At 42.3% G+C, this 20,154-nt stretch overlaps 1 protein-coding gene across 4 annotated transcripts in view; it reads right to left on the bottom strand.

Moving 5' to 3' along the window:
* Positions 1-7,373: 7,373 nt before the first annotated feature.
* Positions 7,374-20,154, bottom strand: part of TRPM6 (transient receptor potential cation channel subfamily M member 6) — a 92,092-nt gene continuing 79,311 nt past the window's right edge. For 3 of the 4 annotated variants that reach the window (XM_053409150.1, XM_053409149.1, XM_053409153.1), the window contains 2 exons: positions 12,977-13,083; positions 7,374-7,774 (listed from right to left, as the gene is read on the bottom strand). In XM_053409150.1, the coding sequence (XP_053265125.1) occupies positions 7,638-7,774; positions 12,977-13,083 (244 nt within the window). In that variant the 3' untranslated portion in view covers positions 7,374-7,637. Of the gene's footprint in view, positions 7,775-12,976; positions 13,084-16,878; positions 17,057-20,154 lie in introns of those variants that run through there. The other variant, XM_053409151.1, reaches the window with a different exon arrangement.

Genomic DNA, 20,154 nt, shown 5'->3' with positions numbered 1-20,154 from the left:
AATAAGAAAATACTTTTGTTCTTTGTTTGAGGCTTTTCTTCCCTGTGAGGGCTCCTTTAAATTAGGGATTGAAATGAATTCAGGAGAGAACCAGTAAAGCAGAGAAAATATAAAAAAGCCCTTAAGGCAATAACAAATGTTTGAAAGGAGAAAAGTGCTGACAGTCACCAACGAAAAGGTTTCCTTTTCTATAATACGGGGGGGTGGGCTTAAAAAAATAATTATTGATGACCCTGTTATGTTGGAAGTGTCTTGATTTTGTCCTTTAAAAATATATAAAGAAAAATAAAAACAAACAGAACAGACTTCCTGTTGAAATTAGCATTCATTTCAGTTGATATAGTGGCTATTTCCCCCCATTAAGACAATAGAGAAATACAAGTTTTCTTTCCAAGCCAAACATGAGAGGTGTTTAGGACTTTCCCCCTCACAATTTATGAGGCAGGATCATGCACTGGATTACTAGCCCTCATCTCCAAGTGTTAAATGTAAATATGGTGTGTAGATGTGTATATTTCTATGTGTTTTAGTCCATCCTTCCATTCTGTTTGGAACACCCATGGAGGATTTATACCTGCCTCCCACCATTATGCATACATCAAGAGTATGGAAGAAGAGTAAATGTGGACAGTGCTATTTAGTGCTGCACATGCTGCAATTTGTTTACCCATTCAACAAAACGTAATGAAAGGTATTATGTGTATGGTTCTGTTTTAAAAGTATAAATTATACTCCATTGCCGCCTTGGCCAGCTCTACCATTAGGCTGAGTGAGGCAGCCATCTCAGGCAGCAAATGCTGGGGTGGGGAAGGCAAGGTTTTGCAAGGCAGTGTGGTGTGCAACACACAGCCTGTGTCCCCTAAGCGATCCTGCTGTCCTCATGTTGCTAGTACAGTCGTACTGGGGAAGTTGAACAGAAGAAGAAGAAGAAGAAGAAGAAGAAGAAGAAGAAGAAGAAGAAGAAGAAGAAGAAGAAGAAGAAGAGTTTGGATTTGATATCCCGCCTTTCACTCCCCTTCAGGAGTCTCAAAGCGGCTAACATTCTCCTTTCCCTTCCTCCCCACAACAAACACTCTGAGGTGAGTGGGGCTGAGAGACTTCAGAGAAGTGTGACTGGCCCAAGGTCACCCAGCAGCTGCATGTGGAGGAGCAGAGACACGAACCTGGTTCCTCAGATTACGAGTCTACCGCTCTTAACCACTACACCACACTGGCTCTCTAGTTTGACTTCCAAAACATTCAGCTTCCAAAGTGCGGCTTTTGATTGGCTGCAGGAAGCTCCTGCAGCCAACTGGAAGCGGCAGAAGTCCCATCGGATGTTCAGCTTCTGAAAAAAAAAATCAAAAACCAGAACACTCACTTCCAGTTTTCGATTGTTCGGGAGCCAAAACGTTTGACTCCCAAGGCATTTGGGAGCCAAGGTACGAGTGTAATGAAGCAGGATTCAGCTGACCATCCACTCAGCTTCTGCATGTAGAATGGGGCATTAACGATGGAGCAGAGCTCTTATAATATTCATTTGACATGTTACATTTCCCAAGGGATTTGATGTTTAGAAGAAGTTTCCATTGGAGGACAGAGAATTAGAATGTTGTGGTAGATTTGTAATAATGTATTTATTTATAAATATACAGATTGATCAGGCTTCATGAATGTGCAGAAGCAAGTACACAGACAGATGGTGCTAGTTCCCGTGAAATGTTAACCTCAAGAAATGTTTTTCTCAGTTATTTTGCCAGTTATCCTAGAGCCGGGGTGGGGGATGATTCCAGTCCCCACTGCAATTCTCATTTCAGACACTTGGCCCATTAATAGTTAACAATTTGCAATTGCCCATTACTCGTAATAAGCCCAATGGAAGAGTTCTTTCTGTACCAGGGCCAGTGCTGCCCTTAGGCAGCTAGACATCTGCTTAGGGCACAGACCTCAGACAGGGACAGTACTGATCTTTGAGAGGCACCATTTTATACAGATTAGTTTTTGTTACAGCTTGTAAATTTCTGATAATATTTTACTTTTACTTTATATTTTTATGAATTTTATCATTTTAATGTAATTCATACATTAGAATGGTTTTTATGTATATGTGAAATAGATAGACCATAGAGCTGATTGGAGGTTATGTATCAATATAATATATGAAAACACACTTAATTTTAAATATTACAGTCATATCTTAACCATATAAATAACATGTGTTCATTTTTCTTGTAAAGCTTCTGGCAGGTGTTATAAAGTATTTAGCACATGCAAACTCAGCCAAATACTGCTCTGTTATTCTGGACTGCATACCTGATATTATTGAACAAATGACAATGATTGTACCTTATGTTGGTGTATACAAAACCATCAGATGTCAGAGCATCAGGTTATCATAAGAGAACATTTATTGGGATTTGTTCCACTAAAGGAGACTAAAGGGGCCTTTATGACAGAAACCCTTCTTGGACAGTTTGAGCAAGTGGGATTACCTATTGAGAATCTGTGTGGGCAAGGTTAGGATAATGGGAGGAACATGAAAGGCAAAGAAAATGGCATTCAAAGGAGTCTGGACATAAATCCACATGCCTTTTTTGGACCCTGCAATGCACGCTTCTTAAACTAGGTGTTCAATTATGCTGCTAAGTGTTATCTGGAAGCAACTAGTTTCTTCCGTTTGATTCAACAGATCTATAATTATTTCTCTGCATCAACAAATTCTAACTAGCTATGCATCAGACTTAGGCACAGCTGTTAAGCCATAAAGCAAAAGAAGATGGGACAGTCAAATTGATGTATTGAAACCACTGAGATATCATCTTGGTAGTATATATGATGCTTTAATGACACAAGCCTAAAAGGTTTATCTGGAAAAACTTCCCAAAATGAATAATCAGATGCACAAACATAAGATGGGACACCTGGCTTACTAGCAGTACATGTGAAAAGGATCTAGGGGTCTTGGTGGACCACAAACTTAACATGAGTCAACAGTGTGATGCAGCAGCAAAAAAGCACTAATGCTATTCTAGGCTGCATCAACAGAAGTCTAGTGTCCAGATCAAGGGAAATAATAGTCCTGCTCTATTTTGCCTTGGTTAGGCCATACCTGGAATGCTGTGTCCAGTTCTGGGCACCACAATTTAAGAAGGATGTTAACAAGGTGGAACAGGTGCAAAGGGGGGCAACCAAGATGATCAAGGGTCTGGAAACCAAGCCTTTTGAGGAACAGTTGAAGGAGTTGGGTGTATTTAGCCTGGAAGAGAGACTGGGAGGAGATATGATAGCCATCTTGAAATATCTCAAGGGTTGTCACATGGAAGAGGGAACAAACTTGTATTCTCCTGCTCTGGAGGGAAGGACTTGAACCAATGACTTTAAGTTACAATAATGAGATTCTGACTAAATATCAGGAAGAACTTTTTGACAGTGAGGGCTGCTCGATATTGGAATGGTCTCCCTTGGGAGGTTGTGGACTCTCCTTCCTTGCAGTTTTTTAAGCAGAGGTTGGATGGCCATCAGTCACGGATGCTTTAGTTGAGATTCCTGCATTGCAGGGGGCTGGACTAGATTATCTATGGGGTCCCTCCCTTCCAACTCTACAGTTCTATGATTCTATGAAGCTAAGATCCTTGCTGGGGCAATTTGTAAGTTCAAGGTTGTGGTATCTCTTTTTACATGGTGCAATATCCTTTTTGGCAGGGGTCAGCAAAATTTTTCAGCGGGGGCTGATCTACCATCCCTCAGACCTTGTGGAGGTCTGGACTATATTTGGGGGGGTGGGGATGAACGAATTCCTATGCCCCACAAATAACCCAGAGATGCATTTTAAATAAAAGGACACATTCTACTCATGTAAAAACATGCTGATTCCCGGACCGTCCGCAGGCTGGATTTAGAAGGTGATTGGGCTGGATCCAGCCCCCGGGCCTTAGTTTGCCTGCCCATGCTTTTGGGGGTAAATCTTGCAAGCAAGCTACTACAAAATAAGGAAGCTTCTTAAATACAGCTCCAAGCCAAGTGACTTAGATCTTGTGGGCTGCAGATGTGATGAGGGTTTTAAAACATGCTAGAAAGATTGCAAAGGAGCTAGAAATGCTATTAAACTTTGAGAGAGAACCAGCTAGAAAGAGAAAGAAATAGCAGTTTGAGTATGGGGCCCAAGAAAAGATGCAAAGCTGTCTTAGACACGACCATGAAGATAGGTTCCAACAGCTACGTACAATAATATAATTGTTGGCACAGATGGGAGGGGTATAAATAATGAAATTATTATTATTATTATTATTATTATTATTAGTCGTGGCAGATGCATGGAGGGCCATAAGAATAGACATAGGAGACTAGTGTTGGGTTAAATTAGACCACAATTTTATGGATTACAGGAAAGAGTAGGTTTGTCATTGGGCATGCATCTAGCTTCAGGCAGTCTGACAGGAACCTGGTTGGGATTGGCTTTGTGCTGGGGAGTCACCCCCAACATGGATCGGATGCCACAATCCCACACAGGCTGCCACTGGGAGAGGTGTATTGGTCCACCCATCCCATCATGGCCTCCTGGACAGAGTCACCCGTCCTGGACCCCTCTAACCCCAATGCCTTATCTGCCAAAGTTGTGACAGTTGCTATGAGATAGGCGAAAACCTGCAAGCTGGCCAATTTGCTTGCAGGAGAAAATTCATGCCAGGCCCTGAATATGGCGACTGAGTAAACCACAGCAAGGTCCATGGGCAACATACCCGCTTTCGCACTGGGCAGGTGAGAGAGTGGAAAATCCCACAAAAATTGGCCAAGAGGGCAGCCTACCCCTGGCCAGCCCCCAAGCCCCTGTGTTTCTGATGGGCTTATTTTATTTATTGAATTGGATACTACCCTTCATCCACAGATTTCAGGGCGGTTCACAACATTTGGCTTTCTGCATGATATATACAGTATCAACAAAAAAATCTACTGAAGATATACTTAAAGCCTGCAAGAATTTGGAAAAATCATTGATGCACAACAGAAACAAAGATATAGCAATAGTTCAAAGACTTCCAAAGTCTATGCCACCACAAGCACATACTTCTCTTCATACTACAACAAAATATTCCTAGATAATGTGCCTAATGTTTCCGTTGCTCTAAGGATCCTTCTGACACTTCCAGGGTCAGTGGCAAGTGGTGAACAGAGTTTCTCAAAGCTCAAACTGATAGAGACTTGGCAACTATAACAGTTGAACATGCCCAGGCATCAGCACTTGACCTGAAGGAATTGATGACAAAATTTGCAAAGGAAAAGGCACACAAAGTGAGATTTTGATGTGCCAGAAATTGAAAATTTTAGGAGACTTACGGTAAGTTTTAACATCATATTCACAAGATTATTTGAAACAATTTGTGTGCTAAAAGCAGGGGTGTTCTCTGGTCTTTCAAATTCAGCAGTGTTCTGTGCAAGGCCAAAATTAAGCCCCCACTCCCAGTGGCAGAGCTACATGTTCTGGCACAGGGAGCGGAGAACAGACGGGGGCGTGGTTGACGTACATCGTGGGGCAGCAGCTGCGATGGCACCCCACCAGGGATGGCACCCAGGGCAGACCACTCCCCCTTTCGTCCGCCAGTGCCCACTCCTGCCTCTGGCCTTCTGTTCTGCTCAATTCACTATATCATAGTTGTAATGTCCTGCAGCGCCCTCTAGACTTGCCACCCAGTGAGTTGGAACTGATTGCACTGCCCTAAATCCACCTCTGCCAAAACATTTTCTTTTGGATTTGAGAACAATAATCAAAAATTGTTGCAATTTAAAATAAATTTAGCGCTTTCAAGTTTTGTGCTTTTCATTTTTTTCTACAATTTTAAAAACTTGACGTTAGCGCAAAAATATTTTTTGGGGTGCAAATAGGCTTTCCTGGGGCGCAATGTAGCACTGGTTGCAACACAGTGAGCATTTTGGCAGAAAACCTTCTCTACTACTATTATACCCAATGAGAAACTGCATTGGCTGGCCCTGCAGGGGCAGGCTGAGCTTTGTCTCAGGAGCCAGAAACTGGGGGCCACCAGCCCTGGGCCATCTAAGTTAGCCTACTGCCCACCGGTAATGTGTAGGGTGTTGTCTCCTCATCAGTACTGAAGCAAGATTCAGCTGCATATCTGATTGTCTTTGCCTCAATGTGTGGATTGTGGGTGATTACACTCTGTTTCAGAGTACTGATACAGTGGTACCTCAGGTTAAGTACTTAATTCGTTCCGGAGGTCCGTTCTTAACCTGAAACTGTTCTTAACCTGAAGCACCACTTTAGCTAATGGGGCCTCCTGCTGCCGCTGCGCCGCCACTGCATGATTTCTGTTCTCATCCTGAAGCAAAGTTCTTAACCCGGGGTAATATTTCTGGGTTAGCGGAGTCTGTAACCTGAAGCGTATGTAACCCGAGGTACCACTGTACATCTTAAATTGTGAGGTGTGGAAGCATTCTACAAAAAGCAGCTGTGATGCGGAACCCTAAGATAATAAATCTCTAAGATAGTAACTCTCTCCTATGAGATTTACTTGCTGTATTGCTACCAGGTTTGTGGTCATACTCATTCTTCCTTTAAAGTGAAGTGCAATTTGTATTGTGAAGAATATAGAGAAATTGGCTTGTGTTCTGCAACACAATATTATTGCTTCCATTCTTGACAGTGACCAGTGCTTCTTTTCTAGAAAAATAGGTGCGGTACTGCATGTGTGTGTGAGAGAGAGGGGGGGGGGAGAGGGAGGGAGAGAGAGAGAGAGAGAGAGAGAGAGAGAGAGAGAGAGAGAGAGAGAGAGATGCCGGTACTGCATCCTTTCCAGCTCAGCTTTTCATTTCCAGCTCCCTTATTCATTCTGTCCCATTCAAGTGAAGCTCCATCCCAAAGAGAAAGTGTTTGGGTCCTTATAAAATGTTGGAGGAAGAAAGTACCTGGTAAGCACAGCCCTGCTTGAGAAATATTCAGAGGAAGGAGATCAGACCATTTGCAGAAGAGGTCATCCTCACAGGGGATTCATAGGCATAGCATAGAAAGTAGATGAGAAATTCCTGACCATGGGAATTTCTGGTGGTAAATGTAAGATATTAAGATATCTTCCCTCAAAGATATCCATAGTTTTGTAGCTACTACTTTACAGTACTCAAGCACAAGGTAGTGCTCACAAAATCTCTCTGTGTGTGCAGTAGAAGTTAGACAGCTGGGGGAACCTGCCTGGCTTTTGGGATTGGCAGTGTTTCCACCAGAAATAAAAGTTCTCAGTTGGGGAGGGGAGGGGAGAGAAAATCAAGCAGTTCCTTCCAGGGAAATTTCCATTTTTCAAATCTCTTCCACTCATTTTCTCATCATTCTCCTCCAAACCGTTATTATCAGCAACATTTCTAAAACATAAATAAATTGAATAAATCTCAACAATTCCATTGACTTTCATGGATAATTTTGGCACAATCTATAAACAGAAGTGCCCTGAAGTCAGTATCTAAAGAGGGTCCATTTTCAATAGGATATTTGTTCACACACTGGCATGCATGTAAATGGCTTTCATTTCCTTGACGTATAAATGTATGGACAATAGGCATATCTGAGCACCTATTGTTTGTCCCTCGAGGCAAATTCAATAATGGGCATCATTCAGATTCTCAAAAGGCAAGGCCCTGCCTGCCAAGCCCTTACATCACAATCGAGTGCAATATTCCAAAGGCTCATCATCGCTATTGTTAAGAGCCTCATCTCCTGCTGCTGCCATTGCTTCCGTTTCAGCTTCAAAAGCTGGATTGAACCTCCCAGGTGTGTAGTCGTTCCTTTTCAGATCTGTGGAGAAAACAGTGAAAACTCTGATCATAATTCCTTAGCATATACAAAGTGTTAAATCGATCCATTACATGGTAGAGAACAGGAAAGAAACCACGTTTATATTATTGTCTTTCCCAAGTCCCACTACACAAGTCCTGGTTTCAAAGAAGTGAAAGGGAAGCGAATCCCTCAACAAACATAACAACTTTTCTGCTTTTAAACCTTCTGTGCCTTCTGCTGTGTGCCTGGGCTCAAACTGACCCCTCATCAGGAATGGGCTTTATTGTGAACTCCTGATGTGCCCAAGAAACAGAATAAGAGGTAGAGGATTCAGAAGGGCAATAGAGACAAGTGGAGAGTTGGGCTGACCAAGTTGTGGGTAGCAAAGTAATGGGGTAATGGCTGATGGACCAGCTTAAGAAAAAAATAATTTGTAAAATCCTTATGAACATAGATTTATAAGATACCCTGTGGTATCTGTTCAAGAAGTATTTGACATTTGCTTGCAATCATTTAAAAAATGTCATCTTGTATAAAAATCAACAGATGTTTATGGATTATGCTCAGTGATCACAAAGATAAAAAGTGAACTGAGTTCTTTGGTTAGTTGCCCCATCTTGCTAAGCAATTACTGCATCTCTACACCTTTCTCTTTTAGACAAAAACCCAGTTTCTCCCAAGCAAACCACGATTGGAAGCTGAGAACAAACCTTGACTTTCTGACTGTGGTTTGTTTGGCCAAAACAACTGCCTGCTGGTTCACACATAATGTGAAGTCAGCCTCTAGTTTGTTCCCTCCCTGCAGGACAAAGTGCTAGGAAGGAGCAGAGGGAGTTGGGAGCTTTTGAGCAGCACACTCAAGCTTGGTGCACACTGCCTTAAGAGACAACTTTAAAATAAACTATGTTTTAATGCGACATGTCAAGCAGGGCATAGTGAGCATATGGAAGTGCAATCACAGCCACCCCCATCGTTCAGCCCGGACACTGAGATCCAGCGCTGAGGGCCTTCTGGCGGTTCCCTCATTGCGAGAAGTAAGGCTACAGGGAACCAGACAGAGGGCCTTCTCGGTAGTGGCGCCTGCCCTGTGGAACGCCCTCCCAGCAGATGTCAAGGCAATAAACAACTACCGTATTTTTTGCTCTATAAGACTCACTTTTTCCCTCCTAAAAAGTAAGGGGAAATGTGTGTGCGTCTTATGGAGCGAATGCAGGCTGCGCAGCTATCACAGAAGCCAGAACAGCAAGAGGGATTGCTGCTTTCACTGCACAGCGATTCCTCTTGCTGTTCTGGCTTCTGAGATTCAGAATATTTTTTTTTTTGAAACCAAAGTCACAAGAGATTCTGAGAGAAATAAAGTTATATCAAGTTCAATATATGAAGATGATGAATCAGGAAATAGAATGGAAAATTAAACAGATGAGACAAAGGACATTTGAATCGGCCAATAAATGTGGAAAATTGTTAGCTTGGCAAATGAAAAAAAGACAAAAACTTAACACCATTACCAACTTGGAAGTGGAAGGAAAGAATATTCAGAATCCAGTGGAAATTAGAAAATGTTTCCAGAGATATTTTAAACAGTTATATACACAAGGGCCACAGAAAGAGTTTGATATAGACCAATTCTTAAAAACAAATGGATTACAAAAAATCTCTCAAGAAAATAAGTTAATGTTGAACTATAAAATAACAGAACAGGAGGTGGAAGGTGCCATCCAGAATATGCAGTTGGGCAAATCTCCAGGGCCGGATGGTTTAACCTCAAAATATTATAGATCTTTGAAAGATTGGATAATTCAACCACTAAAGGAGGTCTGCAATGAAATTTTGGAGGGGGAAAAAGCGCCAGAGTCGTGGAAGGAAGCCTATATTACACTTATACTGAAAAATGAGTCTGAAAAGACACAACTTAAGAACTACCGCCCCATATCCCTGCTTAATGTGGATTACAAAATTTTTGCAGATATTTTGGCTAAAAGGCTAAAAAAAGTATTAGTGGAGGAGATACATAAAGATCAAGCTGGCTTTCTCCCGGGTAGACACTTGTCTGACAACACGAGGAATATAATTAACATTTTGGAGAAGTTGCAAGTGAACATTAACACTAAAGCAGTCTTGATCTTTGTAGATGCGGAGAAAGCCTTTGATAATATTTCTTGGAGTTTCATGAAGAAAAATCTTCAGGGGATGGGGGTTGGTCAAGGGTTTGAAAATGGTATAAGTGCAATTTACTCAGAACAAAAGGCTAAACTAATAGTTAATAATGTGGTGACAGAGGAATTTAAGATAGAGAAAGGGACACGACAAGGCTGCCCAATTTCTCCATTGCTTTTTATTTCGGTCCTGGAGGTTCTGCTATATATGATCAGAAGGGACCGTTTGATTAAAGGTATACAGGTCGGAGCCAAACAGTACAAATTGAAAGCTTTTGCAGATGACTTAGTACTGACGTTACAGGAGCCAGAATCTAGTACTAAAAGAGTATTAGAACTGATTCAGGAATTTGGTCATGTGGCAGGATTTAAGTTGAACAAGTTAAAAACTAAAGTTCTTGAGAAAAACTTAACACCGATTGAGAAAGAGAGGTTTCAGAAGGAGACAGGTTTAACATTGGTTAAGAAAGTAAAATACCTGGGGGTTAATATGACCGCTAAGAACTTAAACTTATTTAAAGACAATTATGAGAAATGTTGGTCAGAAGTGAAAAAGGATCTAGAAATATGGTCAAATTTGAAGCTTTCCTTGTTAGGTCAAATTGCTGTTATAAAGATGAATGTATTGCCAAGAATGTTATTTTTGTTTCAATCATTGCAAATTTTGGACAAAATGGACTGTTTCAAGAAGTGGCAGAGAGACATTTCTAGATTTGTTTGGCAGGGCAAGAAGCCCAGAATAAAATTTAAAATACTAACTGATGTAAAGGAAAGAGGTGGATTTGCTCTGCCAGACCTTAAACTCTATTATGAATCAGCAGCATTCTGCTGGTTGAAAGAATGGCTGCTTCTTGAGAACACAGACATTTTGGATTTAGAAGGTTTTAATAACGTTTTTGGGTGGCATGCATATTTGTGGTATGACAAGGTTAAAGCACACAAAGCATTTAAAAACCATATTGTCAGGAAAGCATTGTTTAATGTCTGGATAAGATATAAGGACCTACTTGAAAATAAAACCCCAAGGTGGTTGTCACCGATGGAAGCAAAGGCTCAGAAAAAGCTCAATATGGAGGCCAAATGGCCGAAATATTGGGAAATTTTGGAACAAGAAGGAGACAAATTGAAATTGCAGAGCTTTGAGAAATTAAAAGATAAAGTGCGAGACTGGCTTCATTATTATCAAATAAGGGAGGCTTACAATTTGGACAAAAAAATTGGCTTCCAGGTGGAAAAATCAAAATTGGAAACAGAACTGTTAGATCCCAAAACTAAGATACTTTCAAGAATGTATAACTTGCTGTTGAAATGGAATACTCAGGATGAAACGGTTAAATCTGCTATGATTAAATGGGCACAAGATGTTGGACATAACATTATGTTTGCTGACTGGGAACAGTTGTGGACCACAGGTATGAAATTTACGGCATGTAATGCCTTAAGAGAGAATATTATGAAAATGATATACAGGTGGTACATGACACCAGTCAAGCTTGCAAAAATCTATCATTTGCCCGATAATAAATGTTGGAAATGTAAAGAAAATGAAGGTACATTCTTTCAGCTTTGGTGCACGTGCCCAAGGATAAAGGCTTTCTGGGAGATGATATATAATGAAATGAAAAAGGTATTTAAATATACCTTCTTGAAGAAACCAGAGGCCTTTCTCCTGGGCATGGTCGGCCAATTGGTGCCAAAGAAGGATAGAACTTTCTTTATGTATGCTACAACAGCAGCAAGAATACTCATCGCAAGGTATTGGAAGACACAAGATTTACCCACCCTGGAAGAATGGCAGATGAAAGTGATAGACTATATGGAACTGGCGGAAATGACTGGCAGAATCCGAGACCAGGGAGAAGAGTCGGGGGAAGAAGATTGGAAGAAATTCAAAGACTATTTGCAGAAACATTGTAAAATTAATGAATGTTAAAATGATGTTGGATTGAAATCAAGCGGCCTTAGCAACAAGGTTAATAATATGTAAAAATGGATTGATAACGGATGAAAATATAAAGTTATAATATGTTGAGATATAGAATTAAGATAAAAGAAAGAGGGTAAGGATTTGCTGAATTAGCCATGTGAACGGGAATACAAAAAAGGGAGGTGTGAGGAGGTCGGGGAAATAAGTAAATGAAATTTAAGATATGAAAAGATTGATTTGTTTTTAACTATTTTCTATTTATTTTTTCTGTATTATGTATCTTTTTTTTCTATGTATTTTTGTATTTTTGTATTTTTTTTCTTGTTGTTTTCTTTTTATTCTGTAACTTTCTTCTTTTTGTAAAACTTTAATAAATATCTTTTTTAAAAAAAGAGATTCAGAATATTTTTTTTCTTGTTTTCCTCCTCCAAAATCTAGGTGCGTCTTGTGGTCTGGTGCGTCTTATAGAGCGAAAAATACGGTATTTTACTTTTAAAAGACAACTGAAGGCAGCCCTCTTTAGGGAAGTTTTTAATGTCTGATGCTGTACTGTTTTTAATATTCAGTTGGAAGCCGCCCAGAGTGGCTGGGGAAACCCAGCCAGATAGGCGGGGTATAAATAATAAATTATTATTATTATTATTATTATTATTATTATTATTATTATTATTGCCTTTTTCCCATCTCCAAGCATGTGAAAAGTGCTTGCAGGCACAGGGTCTGAGAACTAGGAGATCAGAAGCTAGGAAGAGGCTAGAATTTAGGCAACAGATGAGCATAATTTGCCATCCATCCTAGACTCAGAGACAGCTGTTCTCCAGACTGTTTGTTACTGTAATGGCCACCATAGCTCCACCATGGTGATATCGGGCTGTGTTGCCCTGATTTGGTGTGTATCAAAGGGCGAGATGTAACCTTGGTTAACCTTGCAAAATAATCAACCAGCAGATGGGTTGGTTGATCCAGGATTCACACTACACCATAACTTGTTGACATTTCTAATCAATGAAGTCATGGCCTGTTTAAATCCAAAGTGGTTGTGCTGTGTTTATTGCAATTTCACCGTGCTTTGGCTCCACCACCCACGGCTTCAGGGCGCCTGCAGCTAGCAGAATGCAGAGCTTTTCTATTGCTTACCAGGAAGTCTGAGTTTCCTACAACAAGAGTTGCAGCAATGCTTTGAAATGAAGTTTTTGATTGCTTCTTCTCCAAGGTTTGCTGGTCCAAATACCATCCCTCTAGGTCTGGAAGAAACAAAATACAAATGAATTTTTAGCCCGTGTATTTATCTATTTCCCAAAACACTGCAAAGCAAAGCAGTGGGATGACAGCAGTTTGTTGAAATTAAAAAGCTTCAAAATGAGAGGCATGACTCCCCAGATGCTGCTAGATTGCAAATTCTGGCATCCCTAGGATTAGCTATGCTGGATGGGGAGATGGGAATTGGAGTCCAGCAACATCTGGGGGGGGGGGGGTCACAGGTTCCCCACCCTGATATAGATATATAATGGCTGCTTGCCCAGTTACAGGTTGCCGCCCGTCATGGCTGGCTCAGATCTCCCAGGCCGGCAGCTTTTATTGGCAGGTTTTCCCACCATTAAACCAGGGCGGAGGAAGGGGGTGTGGTGGGGGCAGGTCGCCTCGGGTGTCACCACTGAGGGGGGTGACAAAATGCTTCGCAGCACTCACTGCAGCGCACCCAAGGCACACGTCTCTCCTGGGAGTGACACAGTGGCTTGGGCGCCCACAGGCTCCGCACTGCCCCAAACGGTCCACCCGCTGCCTCCCCCCCCCCAGCTGCAGGGCGGCTGAGTGGGAGGAGGCAGACAGACTCCTCGGAGGCACTGCGGAGCATCCTGCCCTGGCTGGCCCCACCCCAGTGGGCAGCTGGCCCGGTCCTTGGGCACAGGGCACACGTGCCGCCCCAGGCACCCTATCGGCTTGCTCCGCCTCTGCTGGTGGCACTGGGCTCAGTCATCTCCAACCAAGCAGTTCTTTATTCTGTCCTTGTTGCAGAATGAGGGGGCTTTTCTTCCAAGGCAACCACAGCAAAGCACACACAACTTTAGTTGGGAAATAAGCGCCACCTAACACCAGCCACGTTTGGAACAAGATTGGGATTGCTGGATATTTTCAGTCCCACATTTTATAAGGGAAGGAATGCCCACAAGTATGTTCAGAAAAAGCCTCTGTAGAAGACTGATAAATCTACAAACAAATATTATGAGTTCATAGCACATGAAGATCAGCAAATCTCAAAAGAGTCAAAAGAGTTGATATTTGGGTGACCAGGAAAGCAACCAATGAGCTGGGAAACCTCTGATTCAAAGATTCCCGTCAACATGAATTTACAAAGTGGCCCTAACTTAAGCAAGAAATTATTTCACAGTACAAGATGTCTCCACACCTCTGCCAGACTGTAATATGGAGATAATACTGGCCTGTCCCCATAGAGTTTTTAATAAAGCTTTTCATTTTTAAAAAAGGTATACTGGACTAGTCAGATCCACTAGTGCTACTGAATAAAGTTGCTGTAATTCAAAGTGGTGTTCAAACCCAATGGAAACAACTAAATATTTGTTTATTTGTGTATTTGTTTATTTCAAATCTTGCTTGCTCATTCCTTTGGAACTGGCAGCTGGAGTGTTTTATTTCCACATTTTGAATCCAATCTTTGCATAAGCTTACATCTAACAAAAAAGTATCTTTTAAAAGTTGCAGAATCACACTGGTATTCGAATGCATACTGCCTCCAAGCAGTTGCCAAATGTTCCAAACGACCAGGACCCTGGAGTTATGATGTGTTCTTCCGAGCGTTCAAAGCAAGCTGCATTCTAACTGCCTCAGAACTCCAAGGAGCAGTTGCTCCAGTGACCAGCTCAGACCAGCTTCGTTCTTCTCAGGTCTTCTCTTAGGTCAGACACTGGAAGAGAAAGACCTGAAAAAAGCCCTTGCCCTGGGAAAAAGACTGGTTGAGGAACTGATTTCACATAGGTGCATATATGCAGCGCTCCTCAGTTCCCCACCAACATAGCGGTGTTTTCTCAGATAGGAACAAATTGACTTTTTAAAATTTCCTTTTGCCCTGTCTGAGAGCCACTTGGTAGGCTTTTCACAGTGTGTGTGTGTGTGTGTGTGAGAGAGAGAGAGGGGGGGGGAGGGAGAGAGAATGAGGACTAAAGTCAGAAAGGATTCTTTCCTGAAGAGTAGCTGTATTGGTCTGTTGCACCAAACTTTCTTTCAAGAGTAAAATGCATAACTTTGGTGGGATCATGCCTGACATTTTAACAATGGAGAGGGAAGGGAGGGGAGCAGAGAAATGCAGAGGAGTGGATAAGGCAAGAGCCCAATTATCTGCATGGAGGGGGTTGTGCGGTTGTGCAATTTCTTCACCCCTGGGAAAATCTGATTCCTGGCACTTACGATTGCAGATTCAGCAGACTTTTCCATTCCTACGTCTCAAGATGGGAAATGTAGAATTTGCCCTAGAATGATGGCATTGTTTTAGCTGCACATCACTATTTGCTCAAACTTTAGATGTCCATATGATACTGCACTTAAGTATCCAACGGTTATCTTTTGTCTGTGTTTTTCTCCAGCGTGCCTTCTATCGCCAGCCTTCCCAGCACCAAAGCAGAAGTTCCACCCTAGGTGCATTGTGGCTCCTTCCCAGTCTGGCTGTTGTGCAGGATGTCCTGCGTGCAACTAGGTGCCTTTGTCCTGGCTGTTATGGGCTGCCTTATGAGCATCTGCTCCACATCTGCCGACCTTGAATGGAGAATGTGGCAGGTAGAGAACATCATGGGCAGCAACCAACAGGGCATTGTGGGCATTGGGATCTGGGGCGCCTGTTCCGTGCAAAGAATTACAATGAAGAAATCTAACATTATATGCATACCGTTAAACAATGAGGAGTCCCTATGAGCTGAAATCATCACAGCCCAGGACTTGATGCCATTAGCCTCGCTTGCCAATGTGGTGACCGTTCTTTGTATGGCCTTTGCGCTATATAACATCTTTGAGCCAGGAAAACACGAGTTTCATTGCTACGTTCTTTTCAATTGGAGCAATGATGGAGTTGGCAGCAGGTACATGTGTACTTATTTCCATTTCGTGGAATCTTCATTCTATATTAACCAATGAAGGAATTCCGCTTCCTGAGGTTTTGGGAGTGCCTCCCATTCCAACAGAACAACGTGCTGGAATTTCAATCTATATTGGGTTTCTTGCTGCAGCTTCACAGCTTTTAAGTGGAACACTGGTTCTGGGTGAAAAATATTTTTGGGAAATGAGTGAAATAAACACTTCCAAGCAAAAATTTGTAAAGAAGAAAGTGTTACAGACACTGAAAATCCAAAGCTCAGGATGAAATGCAGGCACTTCTGTGACACTTGAGTGTGACGAAGAAAAACCCACTATTTGGCGGAGATATCAAAGTCATATTAAAATGGAAACCATGCCAGGCTCATTAGGAATATGGCTAAGGAATAGTTCCAGTCCTGTGACTGGCTTTTTTTAAATGGTAGCATGGGACGTTGTGTATATTTATTACCAAATTTGTTGGTTTTTATCTTTTCTTATGCATTTTCTTTTTAACTGAGAGCTTCTGTATCCAACCCTGGGATGCTTACAACATAGGGCTAACTATAAATGGGAGGGGGGTGAAAAGTATAAAACTGTTATATTTAGGTATTTATTTTATGCTATATCTCTTTTAGCAATAAAAAGAATGTTATCTCATCGCACACTTATGCTGGAGTGCTTATTTCGCTGCAGACTATGGCTCTTTTCGAATTTTCTGCATTTCAGAAACACTGCAAATTGCAAAAGGTTCTGGGGCATACTTCGTGTGTGTGTGTGTGTGTGTGTGTGTGTGTGTGTGTGTGTGTTTGCAGTCCGTTTTACAGAGAATACTGGCCAAGCCTTTGAGTGCCTGTGTGCTGCTTCCAGCCCTGGCCAGCAAGAACAATGATCAGGGACACCCAGTTTCAGGGCTCCAGAGAGAGCTAGGCCACTGCCAGCTTTAGGCAGAATAAAAAAATTAAAATGAAGGAACACAAAACAAAATAGCACCACACACCAAAGAAGTGAGATGTAATTAAATATGACGAAATATCTGCGAACAAAAAAGAGAACCAACGTCTTTTACCAAATCATACCTCTCATTGGCTTAAGTTTGCAGCTCTAGGCTGAGAGTGGGTGTCACATTTTGGTCTGCTGCAGATAGAAACAAGTTGAGAGAAAAATCAAATACCCCCCAAAATTAAGAAGGGACTAAATCTGAGGCCCACTTGGAGGTTGTGCACCAGGCCAAATGCCCCCCTGCAGCCCCTCCCCCAAACTGGCCCTGCTTACAGGTTTACTCCTGCTGCTTCTGGACACCAAGCAAGACAGTGGAATGGGCCCTAAGGTACAAATTCTGTGCTATTTTTCTAGACAAAGAGGTGCTGGAGCTCACCCTGAACGCCTTCCTTGTTCTCTTACAATGGCAACAGTGCCAACCTGAGAGGTGCCGGAACTGAGATCCAGCGAGATCCAGCTGAAAAAAAGCCCTGTACAAACTATAATTTTGAACGGATCCATGATATTCTTAAGAGTCCTGTAAACATTTCAGTTTTTTAGGCATCCAGAAGGTTGGGTTCCATTTTTTGCCAAATTGCACCAGGACGTAGTAATCTTTGACCTGCGTATCCAGCCTCGGCCACTGCTTTCCTGATAACTCCTGGTGTCATTGTTCTCCATCTCAATCAATTTGCTCACTTCATCCTTTGGTTTCTCAAAATTTGTTCTGGAGTAAGTTATAATGATTACCTGTCAGGGTCACCTGGTCCCTATGCAGGGGCGGAGGAAGGGGGGTGGGGGCGGGTCATCCCGGGTGTCACCATTGATGGGGGTGACAAAATGCCGGGCAGCACTCACCGCAGGGCCTGCAGCGCGCCCGAGCCATGTGTCTCTCCTGGGAGTGATGTGGTGGCTTGGGCTCCCGCAGGCTCCGCGCTGCCCAAACGGTCCATCCGCCACCTCCCCCCCAGCTGTAGGGCGGCTGAGTGGGAGGAAGCAGGCAGACTCCTGGGAGGCCCTGCGGAACATCCTGCCCTGGCTGGCCCCTTGCTCTGCTGCTGCATCTAACCATTTGAATCCTGGACCAATCCAGCCAAGGTGAGTGGATCTGCAATGCACCTTCTTGCCGTTTCATAGATGCCAACTCTACAGGGATGAGGCATCTTCAGCCCCCCAGGGTCTGTTGGGATAGGGCTAAGCAATGGAGGGACAAAGGAGGCTGAGCCCTTCCTTGCCTGCCCTCCCCCTCCCTCCTACTTTTGTCTGCTGTCCTCTGCCTCCTTGGGAGATGCCGTGCGGCCTGGCTGGAGGTTGTCCTGCCCCGCGGGGGGCGGGTGGGGAAATGCCGCACAGCCTGGCACAGCCTGGCTGGAGGCTGCCCTGGGCCATGTAGCATCAAGATACACCAAACCAGCACTGAGGAGGTTTGTGACAGTTGTGCAACATCACAATGCGCATGACATCACATATGCACGCTGCATGTGTGACATCAGACATGCACAACAGCCCCCCCCCATGCTGAGTGAAACTCAGGGCCTCTGTTCTGCTTCATTGAGAAATAGCAGTTCTCCAACAAAATCTAGAAAATTCAGTAGTGTGACAACCTAGCAGTTACTCAGGGCTATGATTTTTATGAAAACCACCCTCAGATTATGCATATTACATGGAAAATGTACATTACATGCACACATTAGTTTCTTGTTGTTTCCTGAATAAAAATGAGAACTAACTTAACTAATAAGACCTAAGGCTGATCTTGAGAATAAGGTAAAGGAAAGGTAAAGGACCCCTAGATGGTTAAGTTCAGTCAAAGGTGACTATGGGGTTTTGGTGCTCATCTCGCTTTCAGGTCAAGGGAGCCGGTGTTTGTCCACAGACAGCTTTCCAGGTCATGTGGCCAGCATGACTAAACTGCTTCTGGTGCAATGGAACACTGTAATGAGTGCCAGAGCACACGGAAACACCATTTACCTTCCCATTGCATCAGTACCTATTTATCTACTTGCACTGGTAAGCTTTCAAACTGCTAGGTTGGCAGGAGCTGGGAGAGAGCAACAAGAGCTCACCCCTTCACATGGATTTGAACCATCAACTTTCTGACTGGCAAGCCCAAGAGGCTCAGTGCACAGGGCCACCCACGTCCCTTGATCTTGAGAATATGCCACACACTGCCTGGTACTGCTAGCATTATTTGCTCTGAAATGTATTTTGTTTTCTTCTGTTGCAGCATATTCACATAAATCAACAGGACCTGCTATCAACCAGTATGTATTTGTGTGGTCTGGACCATGTAGTCTGGAATGGAGCTGAAGAAAATGTCTCCTACACAAAACAACAATGAAACCCCTCTCTAGTAGAACCATCTGTTGTGAGAGATATGGGCCTGAAGTTGTAGTACAAAACATCAGCACATGTTGTGCTGCACAGTTACCCTTCTTACTCTCAAGTCTAAGAAAGCATAACCACGAAATTCATTCTATACTTATTTAGAAAAGGGAAGACTATAGATGAATTGCACTGTATTTAAAAATGCTCTCCCAGTAAACGGGAATACAAAAGGGGAGGTGTGAGGAGGTCAAAGAATTAAGGAAATGAGATTAAGGATTATTGAAAGATGGAGTTAATTTTAAACTTTTTCTGTCTTCTTTTTATATTTAGCTATTATGATTTTTCTTTTCTATATATAATTTTCCTATGTGTGGTTTTTTTTCTTTTTTCCTTTTCTCTTTTTTCTAGTTTGTTAACTTTTCTATTTTGTAAACTTATGATTTTTGTAAACCTTATTGTGTAATCCTATGTGTGTGTTTAAAACTTTAATAAATATTTTATAAAAAAAAAAGAAATGATCGATTGCAAATAAAATGAGGAGATGCCCTGCTTCTGACCATGAATAAAAATAAAAATAAAAATAAAAATGCTCTCCCAGGATAAACAAAGTGTCTCATCTGTTTGATTTAGCTACACACAAACTGGACAGACATTTCTTAGGTAAGTAAAGTGCTGGCGACTGAAGATTTCAGATAGTTGCCAGAATACAGTAATAGCGATTCTGTGCAACATCCAGAATTACAATAACCACAATAAAAAACAACACAGAGCAATACATTGCATTTATTTGCATGCCCACTTAATATATTTCTGCAATTTGGCACCTAGGCTAGGATCAATGCTCATTAAATAGCAGTATTACTTACCCACCATTATTCTTGAGAACGTAATTAACCCTCTAGATCTCATATAAGAGGATGTACAAA

The sequence above is a fragment of the Podarcis raffonei genome, chromosome 11, assembly GCF_027172205.1.
Source record: "Podarcis raffonei isolate rPodRaf1 chromosome 11, rPodRaf1.pri, whole genome shotgun sequence".
Taxonomy (NCBI): Eukaryota; Metazoa; Chordata; class Lepidosauria; order Squamata; family Lacertidae; genus Podarcis; species Podarcis raffonei.
This window is presented reverse-complemented; position numbering and strand designations above follow the sequence as displayed.